The 16,763-nt window shown below is 40.2% G+C and overlaps 2 protein-coding genes across 4 annotated transcripts in view; both read right to left on the bottom strand.

Annotated features, from left to right (window-relative positions):
• LOC306848491 (MAP kinase-activated protein kinase 2-like) overlaps window positions 1–16,763 on the bottom strand; it is a 458,467-nt gene that overhangs the window by 202,403 nt on the left and 239,301 nt on the right. The window lies entirely within an intron of this gene.
• LOC306848352 (IQ motif and SEC7 domain-containing protein 1-like) lies at window positions 990–15,624 on the bottom strand. Its single transcript, XM_079382846.1, has 14 exons — window positions 15,542–15,624; window positions 13,573–13,858; window positions 13,158–13,487; window positions 11,626–12,668; window positions 11,320–11,481; window positions 10,485–10,607; window positions 10,084–10,250; window positions 9,784–9,923; window positions 9,531–9,656; window positions 9,278–9,377; window positions 8,421–8,582; window positions 7,954–8,151; window positions 7,267–7,316; window positions 990–5,211 (listed from the first exon to the last, which is right to left on the bottom strand). Exons 1-14 carry the CDS (start codon window positions 15,544–15,546, stop codon window positions 3,976–3,978), a joined length of 4,128 nt encoding a protein of 1,375 aa, XP_079238972.1. The 5' UTR covers window positions 15,547–15,624; the 3' UTR covers window positions 990–3,975.

Here is a 16,763-nt window from a genome sequence, read left to right on the forward strand (position 1 = left end):
TTGTTGTTGAAATCGGTAATGAATAATATCAATGAATATATGAAGCTGGATTAGATCAAATTAAATCTGGAATTTCAATCGTTTTTTTTCTGTAAATTAGGTAGTGTGTAATTTCTACTCATTTAATTGATCGTCATTTTCAACTCCCGAGAGACTACCTACCACCACATTGTAATACATACATTGTAATATAGCATATGTAAATATAATAACAATGTATTTATAATATCAAATATTAAAATTATGATTATATATTATTATATAAAAATTAATTTTATATTTTATTATTTTCAGTCCTGGTACTGGCCATCTTCAACAATCGGCTAAAAACACATCTCTTCCATCTTTATTTGACCCTCTAACTCTAGCACTCTCTATTCTAATTCTAAAAAATAAAACTAGCTTTTCTAATCGTTTTGTATTCTATTTGTTTCGTTTTTATTTATTATACAATTATCAAAAGCAAAAAAGGCCTCTTACACTAACTTGCTCTATTCTTTTTCTAGTCTATCTGTTTTCTTTTTATTTATTATATAATTAAAAAAAACGTTGCTACATGTACTGCGTTAAGCTAACTGAGACTTGTTATAGCACTTACATATCATTGCTCTTTTGTTGATTTTGATTGAAGTCACTTTGGATAAAGGTGTCTGCTAAATGACTAAATGTAAATGTATTTGAATTATTTTCAATATAAATAATAATTAGGCTAGGGTTTGCACATAAAATGGGGGTGGGGTGAACATAAAATATGTTTTTTTACCCTTTATTTATTTAGACAGATATATATCTACAGTATTTGCCCATTTCCAAGTAAAAATTAAATACCTAAACAACATTATAATTGGAAGCATCCAAAAATAATTTAAATAACATTTCATGAAAAAAGATACAATGAAAGTGAAAAGTGATTGAGGCTGTTAGTCACTAGCATCTGTGTTTTGTGTTCCACAGAAGAAAGTCATACAGGTACGGGACAACATAAGGGTAAAATAATTTTAATAAGAGTAAATTCAATTTCATTTGGGCTCAATTATTATGTTTATATATGAGACACATGGAACAATGAGTTGTGTCAGGACACTTTATATATTTTTATTCATAATATTAGGCAATAAATATTCACATCTCTCCAAATTTGCTTAATTTCATATATTATCTGTACACAAATAAGATGACTTCATATACCTTTTTTTCAAAATTACACTTCAATCTGCTTTGACATACACACTTGTACAAGTTTACAGATCAAATTAATTGTCTTGGATCAAAATAAATATGCAATAATCATCTACACTGAATGCCACCTCCCCATACACATTCACACACACATACACACACACACTCATACATACACCTTTGACACTTTCCATTCCACTGTCAATATTAAATCATACTATGACAGTCTATGTACAGTTTGTTACAGAGCTCAGTAAATACAGACATACTCATGCAATAAAATCCACAGTGGGAAGACGGACAGTTAATGAAAAAGATTATGGGTATCATTAATCAAACCAAGTAAATGCAATTAATAAGTTATGGATTTCTAATCTTTATATACTCTCTCATCTCACATTGGTATCTGGCTATGTATGTAACCATAATGTAACTGGAGCCCCATTTCCACTTATACTGTGCTATTTAGTACTGTGGAGCGCTGATCATATGTAATTAGCATATTCAGGAGAACGTATAAAGAGATGGCGTTTTGAAAGGGTAGCAAAAGAACATACATATCTTACACACAATAACTGAGCATCACATCAAGACAAGTAATACTGAGCATCTGCATTAAACCCAGTCCAGAAATATATAACTGCACTTGAGATCACGTTATGCATCCACACAAACAAAATCTTCAAGCAGTACTTACACACTAAGGCCTTTCTTAAGGCTAATTTACCTTGATTTCTCACACAGGTAAACTTAAATCCTTGTATTAATGTGATCATTCAGTTATACTGGTTCCACCTCTCCTCGATTATTCATACAGAGGAAATAAAAGAGGAAGTATGGCGTTATGTTTTTATCAGGTCAAAATAGGCCATCTGGTTGCCCAAACCAAAATCAACTGCACACAAAGCTGAATCAAAAACATCATAACTGGTACACAACTTCTGTTTAAAAAAATGAATTAAATAATACCCATAATAAAGTCACCAACATTCAAGGACACTTGTAAAGACAAGTGTGTTTGTCCATAAAAATCATCAATAACAATAAAACGCATCCTTGACCCTTCACTGTTGAATGTCAAAGCATGGGAAAACTTTTCCTATTTACAAGTATCTCTGGTATTTTGTCAAATTTATAACATCTGTAGTTTTTAAAACAAAAGAAGAATAGTTATATTCATTAAAATTGAAATTCATAGCAAACATTCATATAACAGCGTAAAATATAATCAGAAACAGCTTGTAAAGTATGATTGGCAGTATTAATGCAAGGACCCAATGGAAACTGCATAATACAGGCATTTTAGACATGAAGATTGATGACAAATAGAGAGGCAACAATCTTTCGTGGAATGTTTCCTTCAAACTGTGCTACTAGCCCTCATACGTAAAGCTGGAAAACGTTTTTTGTTTAATAGAGATATATTAATTTAATATGGTTCAGAAAACACATTCATTTATAAAGTGCCTTTTGTTTTCACATTCGGGGCCTTGACAACTTTATTGGAACTTTACTAGAAATGTGCTTAGAATTTAGACATGGGTGATAATGGTCATCACCCAGCGGTTAAATAAAAAGTAACAATGTAGACAAAAAATAATGCTGCCATGAGAAAATGTTTAGATTTTAGGCACAATGCTTTGAATTTAACATAAGATTGACATTAATAAAGAATTTTTCACCAAAATTAGAAAAATAATGGATCAAATTAGCAACTTATTTAAATAGATATTCTTTTTCTGAAACATGGTATTGTTCATAGATAGAGTATCATATAACATTACTGATATATAACTTTATGTTAAATTTTCGTATACTTTTATATACATAGGTTAATAATTCTGATGGACAGTGATTCTAAGATGATAACAAACAGCACGTCCACATACAGTACAAGGCTTTTTACAGCTGACTAGATTTAGGAGTGGAAGAGGTCAGGCCAATACTGACATACTTCAAGCAATCATAACGGGTGTAAGATATTTGCTTTGTAGATATATCTCTATTAACACTCAAATATATCGCCGTTATAGATGTGTACAAAAAGAGCAATAGAGCATTTAAAATTATTTAGCAAGTAGAAGCTGGACATCAATTTAGTGAAAAGATTATTGCATCTTGCAAATGCTATTGACTAATGATTAGTGGAATGTATGAAATCATTGTACTGTGCTTTGATCTTCATATCCAGCACAGCATTATTTGTATGGTCTCTGGTCTTCACATTTCCTAAACAGGTTCCCAGGTGAAGCAAACAGTTTCTCCAACAACTATTTACCCTAACTTCATGGCTATATGCAACTGAAGTAAGCCTGTGGACAGTTTTATTTTCAAGTCTGTGTGCATGTCCACATGTCTGTGATCCCTTTACATGCTTTAGTCAATTATTTATTGTATGAATATGAGATTTAAGGAGAAGTAGCCAAGAAGGGGTTTGGCTCGACCGCCAAATCAATGACATCTACAACAGCTGAATTGAAAGCAAAGTGTCCTAAATGTTTTTCGTTATTGTTGTCGAGTGTATATCCCACAGCACTGATCTGCCTGAGAGCCTCCAACTATCGGTATGACATGTGTGCCGCTTGTGCTGTTTTGCCTCGGTAAGTCCCTCCAGTTACACTTGAGGGAAGCGCAGGTGAAAGTAGCAGAGCCTCAACAGGCTGCGTCTCTTTTTCCCACTGGTGTTGTTATCGCCTTTGGCCCTGCCTCCACCCGCCTCCTCCAGCCTCGCGGCAGTCCCCCCTCCAACCACCAAAGGGCCCTTCAGCGACCCCCAGCTTCGCGACTTCCCCCGGCTCACACTACCGTGCTGATCCGGTTGGTAGGTTTGGATTTGGCGCGTTCGACCGTGCCCGTCCCCCCAGGTACGGCTCCAGTCTGAGCCGGTGAGGGCCCTTGCTGCCCTCCGGCCTGTGAAGGGGGGCCTTGGTGCTGGGGGGGGAGAGGGGAGAGAGGCGTAAGAGGGGTAAGGGGGCAGGAAGGGGGGGGTAAAGGGGAGTGGAGGGGGGGAGGGGGGATGGAGGACAATGGAGGATACTGGGGCAGATACTGGGCGGCCGGCGGCGCGTGGTGGACAGTGCCGGACGCGGAGACTGGAGGCGGCTGAGTGGGAGCAGGGAAGGGCGGAGGAGGAGGGCTGGCGAAGACGAAGTGAGGCTGGTGCACGGGGTGGGAGCCCGGGTGCGGCGTGTGCACGTGGGCGGGATGGGAGTGTGCGTGCGGGTGCGGCTGTGAGTGCGACAGCGTGAGAGGCGGCTTGCTGATGGCGCCCCCTCTGGCCGAGTGTGTGGGCTGTGTGTGGAAGAGCGCAAACTGCGGATGAGGGGAGAGTGGGGAGTGAGGAGAAAGGGGGGGAGGGAGGCCGGAGCCCATGTTGCCCATGTTGCCCATGCTCCCGTAGCGACCCTGCAAAGTATGCTGAGAGATCGGCTGGTACGGGCAGTGCGCGGAGGGGTTGGGCTGCGGCCGTCGAGGCAAGGTGACCCGCTGAAGAGTATGGAGGCCCTGCTGCCCAGATGAGGGTACGGTCTGTGTATGGAAGCGATGGTGGTGGTAGTACGGGGGCGGAGGCTGCCCACTGACACTGTTGCTGGTAGTGTGGCAGTACTGGGCGTGCAGGGCCTGGATCTTGGAAGGCCCCCCGGCCTCTCCCGGGCACAGCGAGGACGGGGACAGAGGCGGCGGCCCTCCTGTAGTCGGTGGGGCCACAGGGGCGGGGTAGGGTGGCCCCGGGGGGATAATAGGACCCGGCGCTTTGGATCGCTTGCCCCCAAATAGGGAGCCCAGGAAGGATCCGGTGTTGTTGCTGTTGCTCCCAGTCCCCATTCCAGTCGTTCCTCTCTCGGTGCTGCTGGAGGCTGGCCCAGCGCCAGTCACCACAGGTGTGTGTTGCTGCCCCGGCCCACCCCCCACCCCCACTCCGGGGCTCAGGATGGGGCGGTGAGGCCGGAAGTCTTCTGTTCCATAGCATCCCGGGAGCACGGTGGCTACTGGGTAACGCTGGTGAGGCCGCGGACTGCTAATGATGGAACCCTAAGACAAAGAGAGTTGGGGGAAAGGGGGAAAGAGAGCAGGACGGCAGAACCAAAAACGAGGATTCAGGAGAAAAGTGAGGGTGTGGAAAGAGGAGCAGGAAGGGAACGTAGGCAATAAATGAGAAAGAGACGAAAACCATAGTAAAAGGATACAGAGAGAATGGTTGTTTCAGTGGGTAGGGAGGAAAAACAAGGGGTGAGTTGATTAGGGTAATGAAACATGAAACATTCAACATTCTGTCAGCATCATAATTCATAACATAATAAGACAAACACATGCACCCAACTATCTATTACGTGTCCCGAATGCCAATAATGCCACTGTTTATATAGATTTCTAAGTTCAAGTGGGATGTAACTTCTATTTTGTGTAATGTGCTAACCGGAAATTACTCATCTGTGTAGTTGCCATTAAAGTCAAAATGAAACAGCATTGTAACCCGTTCTACTTCAGTAATCAGACAAGCAAAACTGAATATTCAAATAAGAAAAAAAAAAAAGAAGAGGTCACTTGCTTACTGGAAAGACTTTAGAAAATGAAAATATGAAAATGATTTCATGTGGGGCCTCAAATACTACATCAATCATTTGTTAATCAATAAATCAACTGTGAAATAGATAAATGACTAAAAAAATCATCATTATTTAATTCTCAACATGTAGACAGATTAAATAAATCCCAATTTGATAATCAAAAATAATAAATTAAAAATACAGATAAATAAGCAGAATTGCAATATAGGATGTACCAATTGTGTAAATAATGATTCTAAAATAAAATCTATAAAATACTTTTTTTTCCCAGTATCTATTGCCCCATTATTGATTTTCTGCTAAACCAGGAAGTGGCACCCAGTCTGCTGTCATTAAAGTGTTACTCCACACCAAAATGAAAATTTTGCCATTAATCACTTACTTCCATGTCGTTCCAAACCTGTAAAAGCTTTGTTTGTCCTCAGAAAACAATTTAAGATATTTTGGATGAAAACCGGTTTGATTTGAATGAAAATAGCACATACTTGTGGTACGACTGACACAGAACAGCGTACGCTGCTTGCGTCCAGCAGATATTCTCCAAAATGGCACTATGCTGACACAGAGGAGACAAATTGTTGAATAAAGTCGTTATTTTTTTCTTTGTGTACAAAAAGTATTCTCGTAGCCTCATAATGTTACGGTTGAACCATTGATGGCAGATGGACTATTCTGTCATTGTTGTTTTATACTTTTCTGGGTCTTGACAGTGTTAATTGCTTGGCAGTCAATGGGACAGTCACAAGCCTCCCGGTTTTCATTCAAAATATCTTAAATTGTGTTCTGAAGACGAACTAAGCTTTTACGGGTTTGGAACGACATGGGGGTAAGTGATTGACGTAAGTGATGGAGTAACCCTTTAATTGCTGAGCCCCATTATTAAAAAAAACTTAATTTGGTCAATGCTGTTTCATGTGTAAATCATCATTTTGATGAATCATGTACAATAAAACCATGTCTGTGCATTAAAAACGTCTATTTTGATTTCATACTGGCTTAGATTGATGAGGAACACCTAATATAAAGTAGGCCTCAATATAAAAATCAACAGAACTGATACCACACAGTCACTAGTCCATGCATAACACTGCACATACCAAAGGAAAATGCACAAACCACCTCCAAAACAATAAATGCACAACAAAACCATAAGACAATAAAGACATATTTTGACATATATCAATGTCATGCTTTAATTCTGGGTCAATGAGATGTCTTCCAGTCATGATGTCCCGGAGTAAAATCTACAAGATATTCAAAAATGTCCCGGATGACTTCAGATCTTCTCATGCAGTCTGAGTGACTGATGTTATTGATTCATTGCCTCAGTCACGTGTACATTAACATTCCACAGACCACACATGGCCACGCAAGATGCACACACATGTCTCTGTGTCTATGGTTAGGACACATGCAAGATGGCGCCGTGTTTTGTGTGGGAATTCCAGGCAGACATGCGGGTGGTTCGGATTTGGGGACTAAAGCTAAAGATACAGACCTCTGCTTCACTCAGACTTACTTCCATTGTACTGTCAAGGGAACCAACGCTGTTTCTGCGGCCACGTTTCCCTGTTACCCAGTTAGCAGATGTCAGTCACAACTGCATTGTGTGTGAGTGAGTGTAATGGCAGTCAGGGTTATTAAAAATCTTACTTTCTTGTTGGTGTCTGCAAATGTTGAGATTATTTTTTAACCCCAAAATCTCAAACAAAAATATAAATTTTGCCTAAAATAAATCCAATTTTCGGTTTCACTTTATTTTGATGGTCCCTTTAACACATTCTGTTAATTATAAGTAACGTGGCACCTACATATCTACCGACTCTCATTAGAGTGTTAGTAGAGTATTAGTAGACTGGTAGGGTTAGAATGAGTTGACATGTACTTGCAAAGTTACTTATAGTCCGTAGAATGTCTGTTGAGATGCCATTCAAATATAGTTAACAGATATTAATCAAACAGTCTACTAATATTCTAAGAGTTTGTTGACGTGTAGTTGCAAAGTTACTTATTGTAGACCGAATGTTCAAAAGCGACCATCAAAATAAAGTGTACCCAATTTTCTTTTTTAAATATTTAAATATTTGAAAAATAAATATACATATATAAGCCATTTCTTTTCTTTTATTTTATATTTGCCCCAAATGTAGCTTGGTATTAAATTATCATAAATACGTTGGTTGCCGGGCACAGCAAAGTGTCTCACCTGATTCAGACAGGTCCCTCAGTGAAGAGCTGAGAGCAGTACGTTTGAGGCCCTCTCCTGGTGAATAGTTGTCATCCAGACTAGGTCTTCCCATAGTGCCATTCACCACTTCATTCTTGACCCCACCCACTCCTCCTGCCATAATGCTGTTGGTGAGCAGGCTGGGCCGCATTACTCCCTTCTGCTTCTCCAACTCAGCTGCAGGTGGACAAAAAATTAAACATCAGACCTAGTCCTAAACAGGCAAAACATTTCCTGCACCAAGTAATTTGTCTGTGCACATCCTAAAAGCTATTTTACAATGTGCCATTTTTATCTTGTTTACTATGTCTTTTCTATGAGTCATAGGGTTGACCATATAGGGTCACTGTAAATCTATAATGTTAATGTTGTAGTAAGCCAACAGTAGAGGGCGCTAAAATAAAGTGTAGTTGATTTATGAGAGCAGTAGAGAGTGCTGTACTCACACTCCACTCTGTATTTCTCCATTTCCTGGACCTCAGCAATGCTCTCCCTCAGATCACTGACAAAGCGTGTTCGGTCCTGTTGACTAGGGGCCGTGAACACAATCAAAACTTTACGCTCACCGCCCGGGATAGCTGATGTTAGTCTGGCACCATGAGGATAGTCTGGGGGAGAGAGAGAACACATAATGTTTATTCAGGGTTCCTAAACAGCAATGTCACATTCCATTTTGGTAGCATTGTAATAGGTGTTTTAGAGCAGCATAAAACTAATACAATTTATATTCACTGTAGCTATTTCCATGACATTTTCAGGTCTCTATAAATAAAAATATTAAAAAGCCATATTTCTAGGTTTTCCATGACCATCGGCACTGAAGTTTTTTGAGAAAATTGTAACTTAAACCTGTGTAGTCGGAATATTCTTTTTTTAAATGCACTACGGTTCAAAAGTTTTGATAGGATGCATTATTATATATTCATCAAAGAATCCTGAAACAATTTAGCATGTTTTTTTTTACAGAAATATTAACAAGTACAACTGTTTTTAACTGTGGTAATAGTAAGATATGTTTCTTGAGCAGCAAATCAGCATATTAGAATAATTTCTGAAGGATCATGTGATACTGTAGACTTGAGGAATGATGCTGAAAATTCAGCTTTGCATCACAGGACTAAATTACAGTTTAAAATATATTATCATAGTGGTTTTAAATTGTAATATATTTCACATTATTTCTGTTTTACTGCATTTTACTGTATTTTTGAGAAAATAAATGTAGTCTTGGTGAGCATAAGGTTTTTTAGAAAACATTTCTCCAAACGAAGAAAAACTCAAATTAAGCAACTTGAAATCTTACAGGAGTTCTGGAACATGTGAACCTGCATCTCCACCAGAGGGAAGGACTGTCTGAAACTGTATGTTACGGAGGTTTTCTTCTTCTGGAAGATCTTTGTAACCTTGCAATGTAATAACAAAGAAAAATACCAACTAAGGATTTTAATGTGTATTAACTTTACAATACACAAGCATACCGAAGAGATTTTGCTAAAAATACTTGGGACCAATTAATTTTGTATGCATGGATAGTTGATATGTGTTATTGACATTACCACAAGCAGATCATTGAAGAGGAAGACTTCTCTCTGGTGAACTCCAGACCTTTGAGGACGGTTGGGGTCTGGGACTTCATAGAGCTGACAGCAGCACACTAGTCTGCGGTGGGGCAGAGACAGAACCTACACACAGAGCGGATGTTTACATTTACTTTGGAACTGACAGAACTCTTCAAAGTAACAAATCAGGTCTCAAATATTCTAAACAAAAAAAGAATCATAAATTCAAAAACGCCTCTGTAGAACTCACAGGTTTCTTGCCTACTATGACTCTCTCCACCGCCTGGACCTGAGATACATGGTCATCGTTGGTCCTCAGTTCCCATTTCTGAATTCGCTGGTAGATTCCAACCAGTAAGTCACGTGGGATGTCCTGACCATTATCCACTCCTGAAAAAAATGACATGCACACAAGAAGAGATTTTTAGTGTACTTGCAAAATCCCTGACAATTACGTGCAACTTATAAGAGCAGGTTGAGAGTGTGTTTGTGGTTGCCCACTTATGTAAGTGCCAGTGTGTGAAGTTTGAGAGAGAGATTTGAACACCACCTCTCAAGTTTTTGATGAAGTCATCCAGCTTCATCTTCCTCTCCGCTTTGATATTGGGGCTGTACATGTCTGTGTTGAGGAGGATGATGGCAAAAGCTAGGATGAAGATTGTGTCTGGGTTCTGGAACTGTCTTACCAGTGCTGGATTACAAACACAATACCTCTGACTGCAAGACAGATGCAGAGAGAGAAATAGTGTTTGAGTGCAAATATTGAGGGATAGATAAAACATATTTTATAAACACATTGTTCCAGATCTGAAATCTGATGGAATGAGCCAAGTGTGATGGCACTGTAAAATAGCCGCAACTCTGACCACACATCAATAGCAATTTTCTTTAGCCACTCATGTAATTTAATGAATGTGAAGTACTAAGTGTTTTTTATGCACATTCACATACCTGAATGCCTCAATTAATCTTTCCACTTTTTGGGCCTCTCCTTGGACTTTTATCTGTGCTTGAAATTTCCTCAGGGCATCATCGAGATCCATTCCCGAAAAGTCCATTTCATCCACAACACAACTGAGAAAAACAATAGTGGAAGAAATGTTACACCTCTATGCTCAGGCCAAAACATGTTTTATCATAATTATTATTTTCATAATTATTATTTTAATGGCTTTGTATTTTAAGCATTCTAAAGCCTGACAGTAAGTACATTAAGGCCCGGTTTCACAGACAGGACTTATGTTAAGCCAGTTAAGCCATAGTTCAACTGGGAAATTTAAGTAGCTTTTATAAACATGCCTTAGAGAAAAAAACTAATGGTGTGCATCTTGAGACAAAAAAAAAAAAAAAAATGAAACTGACATATTTTAAGATCAGTCAGTGCAAGTTTCTTTCAGTTAAAACAGCCCAGACATGCATGCTTAAGCCTTGTCTATGAAACCCGGGGTGTTATTAATAATACTTCCTAAAATACAATATATAATTTTACACATTTATGCAACAGGGTCCCCAGTCTTTCTATCCACTAATAGGTCATTGGCATGAAAAAGGTTGCACTGCTAATGAAATCAAGTGTATTATATTGTACACTTCATCTAAAATGTATGCCTAAGTCTATGCCTGAGTTAACTGAGGATTCAAAAACCTGGGAAAAGCTGTTAAAAATTTCATCTTTTTTTCAAAGAAAACCTTTCTGAAACATTTATTTAAACATTTGTCATTTTCTAAAAGGCTAAACCATTTAACAATTTGACTTCTTTTTAGAGGATTTATTTCATGGACTCACTCCAATACATCTTTGTTGAACTGTTTCTGTCTGTTTCCAAGAAACTCTCCAATCATCTGGCGACTCAGGCCTTTTCTCTCCAGGATAAAGCGAGCGATGCCCACTGGTGTGTCTGACACAAAGCCCTTCTCAATTAGGTACTGAATACCCTTTTCTGGTTTCCTGCAGTTCCAAAACATCAGCATAGTTTAATCGTGTTTTAAACAGATGCATTCAGTTTCCTTAATTTAATTTGTAATGCCACTGGTTTGCTATTAAACGGTGGTGAGTGTTGTATATAAGAGGCAGTGTTTAATTTTGTCTTACTTGTTGAAGAGGTTGAGTCCAATACGATATTGTCTTCTCTGAACTACGTCGTTGTTAAATGCAGGAGCGTCCCAGTTGTGCCGACTTTCTCGCTGGTAGGTCTGTTTCCCCAATGGTGGCAAGGGCTCCCGCAGACTATCCCTTGAAGAGGAGCCTGAGCTGCAATTAATGGTCTCATTAGAGTTTGTGGTGGAGTTCAGTGAGTCATTATCACCATCCGAGCAGCACTGCTGCTCCAAGCCACCAGAAGGCAGTGGTGCTGAAGAGGAGGATGAGAGCGGTGTGGTTGGGGGCTGTTGAGGAGAGGAGGAGGATGAAGGTGTGTCGGGGTACTGGTGATGATGATGGTGGTGGTGATGGTGATGATGGTGAGCCATGTGGTGTGGGATATGCGATGGTATCGAACGGCTAGCTGGACGTGTTTGACCTTGTGCAGCTGTCGAGGATGTCGAACGAGCATTTGGGTTGTGCTTTAGTGTCCCTTGAGGTGACCCTCCCGCTGAGTCCTGCTCGTAGACTAGTTGTCTGCTAAGGGAGCCTCGGTCTGAGCGGTCGCTCATGTCCACTGAGCTGTCGCTAGGTGGTTCAATCGTAAGTAACGGTAAGTGACCTCCCCGTAAACGGTAATCACGGCACTCTGTGCATGGTGTGCTTCGGCGGCTATTGCTGCTTCCTCCTCCTTCTGTGTCATGGCTATCTTCCCTACCACCTACCCCGCTTCCAACACCCCCCCAGAACTCAGTGTCTGTGCTGCTAGGGGCCCGGTCTAGAGAAAGCGGTGAGGAAGGTAGACCGTCGTCCATGTAAAGCGTGACATCACTGTAGGAGGTGGCTGTGCTGTCTTCATGCATGCTCAAGCCTCCTGTACCTCCTCGATCCCTGTCTCCAAGACCTCTCCGTAAGGATACGTGGCTGTTGCTACTCCATATGCACTCGCCAAAGTCATCAACAACACCACTTCCATCCCCTATACCTTCCTGGGAATCATCTCGGCGTGGTCGGCACGTTAGGGCATCATCAATGGAGTCGGCCAAGGACTTCACCTTGAGTACAAAGAAACAATCACTGTCAGTCAAACGGTACAAAAATTTTATCGTTTGGGTGTATATTAGTACCTTCGAGTAACCTTTTAGGGGTAAATAAAGTATTCCCTTTAAGGGTACTGCCCCAGTGACAAGTTGTACCTCTACATGAACAATTTTTGCACAGTTTTTCCAAGAGCATAGGAACCACAGGATAGGCATTTTTACATAGCATTATCTGGCCATGATCTGAAAGTTTTGGAATATATCTGCTGATGAAAATCTTGCTTTAATACAAAATAATTTAAACTGTCTGTTCACATAAGGTATACGGGCAAGTTGTAGACTCTACCCCACTGAAAAGACCAGGTCAGACAGGTACACAGAACTTTGATCTTTCTGGTGAAACTAGTTGACCAAAAACATCTCGCTGGTTAAGCTAGATATGAAGTCTGTACATTAGCATCCAATGTTGGGGACAGTTCAGATACAGTCAAACTGAGTACTGACTTGTTTTGAGAAGGAGTCCTCTAGGTGGGTGTATTCCGGTTGTGATGGGGAGCTTGGCTCTGTGGTGCAGGTTGGAGAATGCGGAGGACCCATTCCTGGACTGTGACTGTAGTGAGTCGGGGTGGGAGGTTGAGGCTGTCGGTCATCAAACGAGTACTGCAGTCGCATGTTGGAAAGGATGATGCGTCGTGTCATGCGGCTCTCAGAAGCTGAGCTGCGCAGGCGCTCAAAGTTCTTGTTCATACGATATTGACGGAATGCTGTCTGGATGGTACGTGCTGCTCGTCTACTTACGAAGTAACCTCCATATTTCTTCTCCAGCATCTCCACCTGCACAGCAACACCTTCATCGGTTATATTTGCTTCAATAGACTGTGATCATGATGAATCATGATTCTGTTTTTGCATGCCTTACCTTCTTGTCTTGTAAGTCTGTAGAGAGTTCATAACTGTCTGATAGGGCTTTGCACCTCTTGTTCTCTTCTTCCTCTTGCTTGCGTAGGGCCAGGCTAGCTGGTTGGTTGCGTGTACGCTGTGCCCAGGCGAGGCTGGCTGGGCTAGGAGGGGGCACAAAAGAAACCCGAGGGCCTGGGGGGCCACAGCTGTTGTCCCTGTAACGGTCAGAGCTGTGCACGTAAGGAGATTTACTGCTGGAACTGTCTGAAAAGGGACGTGAAGCTGAACTCTGGGGTTCCTCCTCACTGAAAGGGGTGGGTGAGAGAGAGAGGGAAAAATAGAGAGGAGAGAGATAATAATTCTGAGTCAAAAACGCCCCCATAATGAGAGGATAAGATAAAAATCTCAAGCAACTCAGGAATTCATGACATTCTTTATTTTCCACTGACTTAACATTCAGGAAAGCTTTAAACAGGGCAAATGCCCTAAACAAGCCCCAGGCTTTCCCAGAATTATCACACCAAAATAAATTTGAGCATTTCTAGTTATACTTAAGACTAGTAACTAGAGAGAGTGACACAAGTTGATGCCTTAATAAGAGCTTGGTTTCCTGTGTCAAAGATCATAGTTTATATTTAAACAATCTATTAAAACTAAAAAATTCATCAGTACATCCTATCTGAAACTTGAAATGCAGTAGTGAATTTCCTGTCAAATAAACTTTTTGTTGTTGTTGTTGACTTCTGTACCTGTCATGTGAGAAGTTTTGGCATGTTTCACATCTGTGGCATCATATCCAACCTGTTTTCACCTCAAATCTACACTATTGACACCTCCTCATATTCTGTTCCTCACACAACAGCTCTCATCCTTAATGACTTCCACTGCCATAAGTGACTCACTTATCCTGCAGGGTACCATCAGAGAAAGATACACATACCACCAAACATATGCAGCACACATAATGACATCAATTATGCAATCTCACTCAAGGGCCTTTATACCAAAGTATAACTTGAAATAGATTCCCATGTTTTCTGAAGAAAATGCAAGTGGTGTTTTCCAGTCTAAAACTCACCATCAAGACACTAAGTTGCTTTATGTTGTTACCAGAGCATTGCTTTGTAGTGGCATAACAATGGTTGTTAGCACATTGCTATGTGGGTGCTAGTATTCTGTTTGATTGCAAGGGTATTGCTAGGATTTTCTAGGTTGTTACTATGCCTGCTTATGACGTTCATTTGATATGGCTTAGATCCTGTCAATTCAATGTAATTTAATGTTTTTTTTTTGTTTGTTTTTTCAGTTGCTTGGAAAAGTAATACCATACTTCTCCTCAGCAATCCACACAAATTGAGGTATCATTTTTGCCGGTAGCACAAACAAGTTACACACTGACCTTTAATACTTCATGTTAGAGTTTACAAACACCACTGCATAAGAAATTACAGAATAAGAACAAACAGTCTATTGACACAGGAGCTCAGTTCACAGGGTCAGTCACCCCAGTGCAGAGGCGTTGACCCTTAGGCTTGCCATGGGAAACACAACAACATGTGATCTGAACTCATATTCCTGAGCTTTCTGACAGGACAGTGTGTGAGTACTTCTGAATCACTGCATGCAGCTTCCTGTTCTGTATGACTAAGTCAAAGGAGGTTACTGAAGGCAAGATATTATCATATAATGCTAATGTACTGCAATTCAGACGTCTTTCAAAACTATTCTCATTTTTGTATGATTTCTCACTCTCTCAAGCCCACACAAAACACTTACATGGATGCAAATAATCCTTGTTTTGTTGTTTATCACATGTAACAACAGGTAATCATTACACACCTGTCCAGAACAGGCCAGTTTGTACAAAAGCACAATACACTCCTGTTGCCCTCTATTGTATGAAGGAAAACAGAAACCTAATAGGCTTATAACACAACAGCAGATGTTAGGGTTAAATAAAAAAAAGGATACTTTAACTGTACACTTACCACATTTACTAGAAAGACCCAAATAGGTGCATAAACCCATGGACGTGAACATCCACCCTGAGAGTGAGAAGGAGGTTTCGCTTCCTACAAGTCCAAATTTGGCAAGGAGTCGCTGAAACCACATGGAATTCGCCAAACACTGAACTTTGTGGCTTTAGAGTCGTTCTGCAGTTATGACCGGCTGTCAGGAGGTCACCACCACATAATCACATGGCAGTGCTTAAACCCTCCCTCTTCCTATTCTCACTCCCTCCCTTTATTTACATTACACAAAGTGCGCTGGTGTAGTTCACTGAAGTCAGTAGCTCGGAAAGAGTGACCGGATATGTCACTGAGGCTGGAGTTTCTGGCCAATCAGCTTTAGGATCTCCTGCAATGCTTTATATTTATCATCTTTTTCTAGTTTTTCACACGTGTTTGTGGTAATTGTCTATGACGGTCATAAAAAGCAGTGTCCCTCTCTCTCCATTTCGCTGGTCTGTTGTATTTTCCACCCCTAATATGGGTGGTTTCCTGTATTTGTATGGAGTGAACAAAAGACTGAAGGGGGAAAGCAATTGCCTTTTGAGCTGTACGGTGGCAGCTGTACCCATAGGAAAGCAAAATCATAAATGCGATCGAATTGTTTCTCCTAGATGCAATGAGATTAAACAAGAACCAGCTTTTAAGATTTTTTTTTCTTCAGAAAAACACCAGTAATCTCACGTTTAAGAAATCTCAGAAATGTCTTAGATTGAGTTCATATTTGGCAAAATAAATAAGGCTGGAAAGAAATGTAAATACAAACTCAAATATTTCTCATATTCATAATCATATAAGCCAAGCAATACAAAATAATTTTATAGCACTCGACTGTACAACAAGAATTGTCACATTTGCGTCTTCGTATTTTTAGGAGAAACATCTTAGACAAAACAGATGCTTAAAGGGATACTTCACCCAGAAATGAAAATGTTGACATCACATACTCACCCTCATCATTCCAAACCTGTATGAGCTTATTTTTTATGTTGAACATAAAAGAAGATATTTTTAAGAATGCTTGTAATCAAACAGTTGATGGTCCCCATTGACTTCCTACTATGGAAGGCAATGGGGACCAACAGCTGATTGTTTCTTCAAAATATTTTTCTTTGTGTTCAGCATAAGGAAAGAAGCTAATTTAGGTTTGGAACAACCTGGCCTGAAGCAATGTGCTTGTTTATAAAAGGAATAGTTCAAA

This window comes from Barbus barbus, assembly GCF_936440315.1.
Source record: "Barbus barbus genome assembly, chromosome: 28".
Classification (NCBI taxonomy): domain Eukaryota; kingdom Metazoa; phylum Chordata; class Actinopteri; order Cypriniformes; family Cyprinidae; genus Barbus; species Barbus barbus.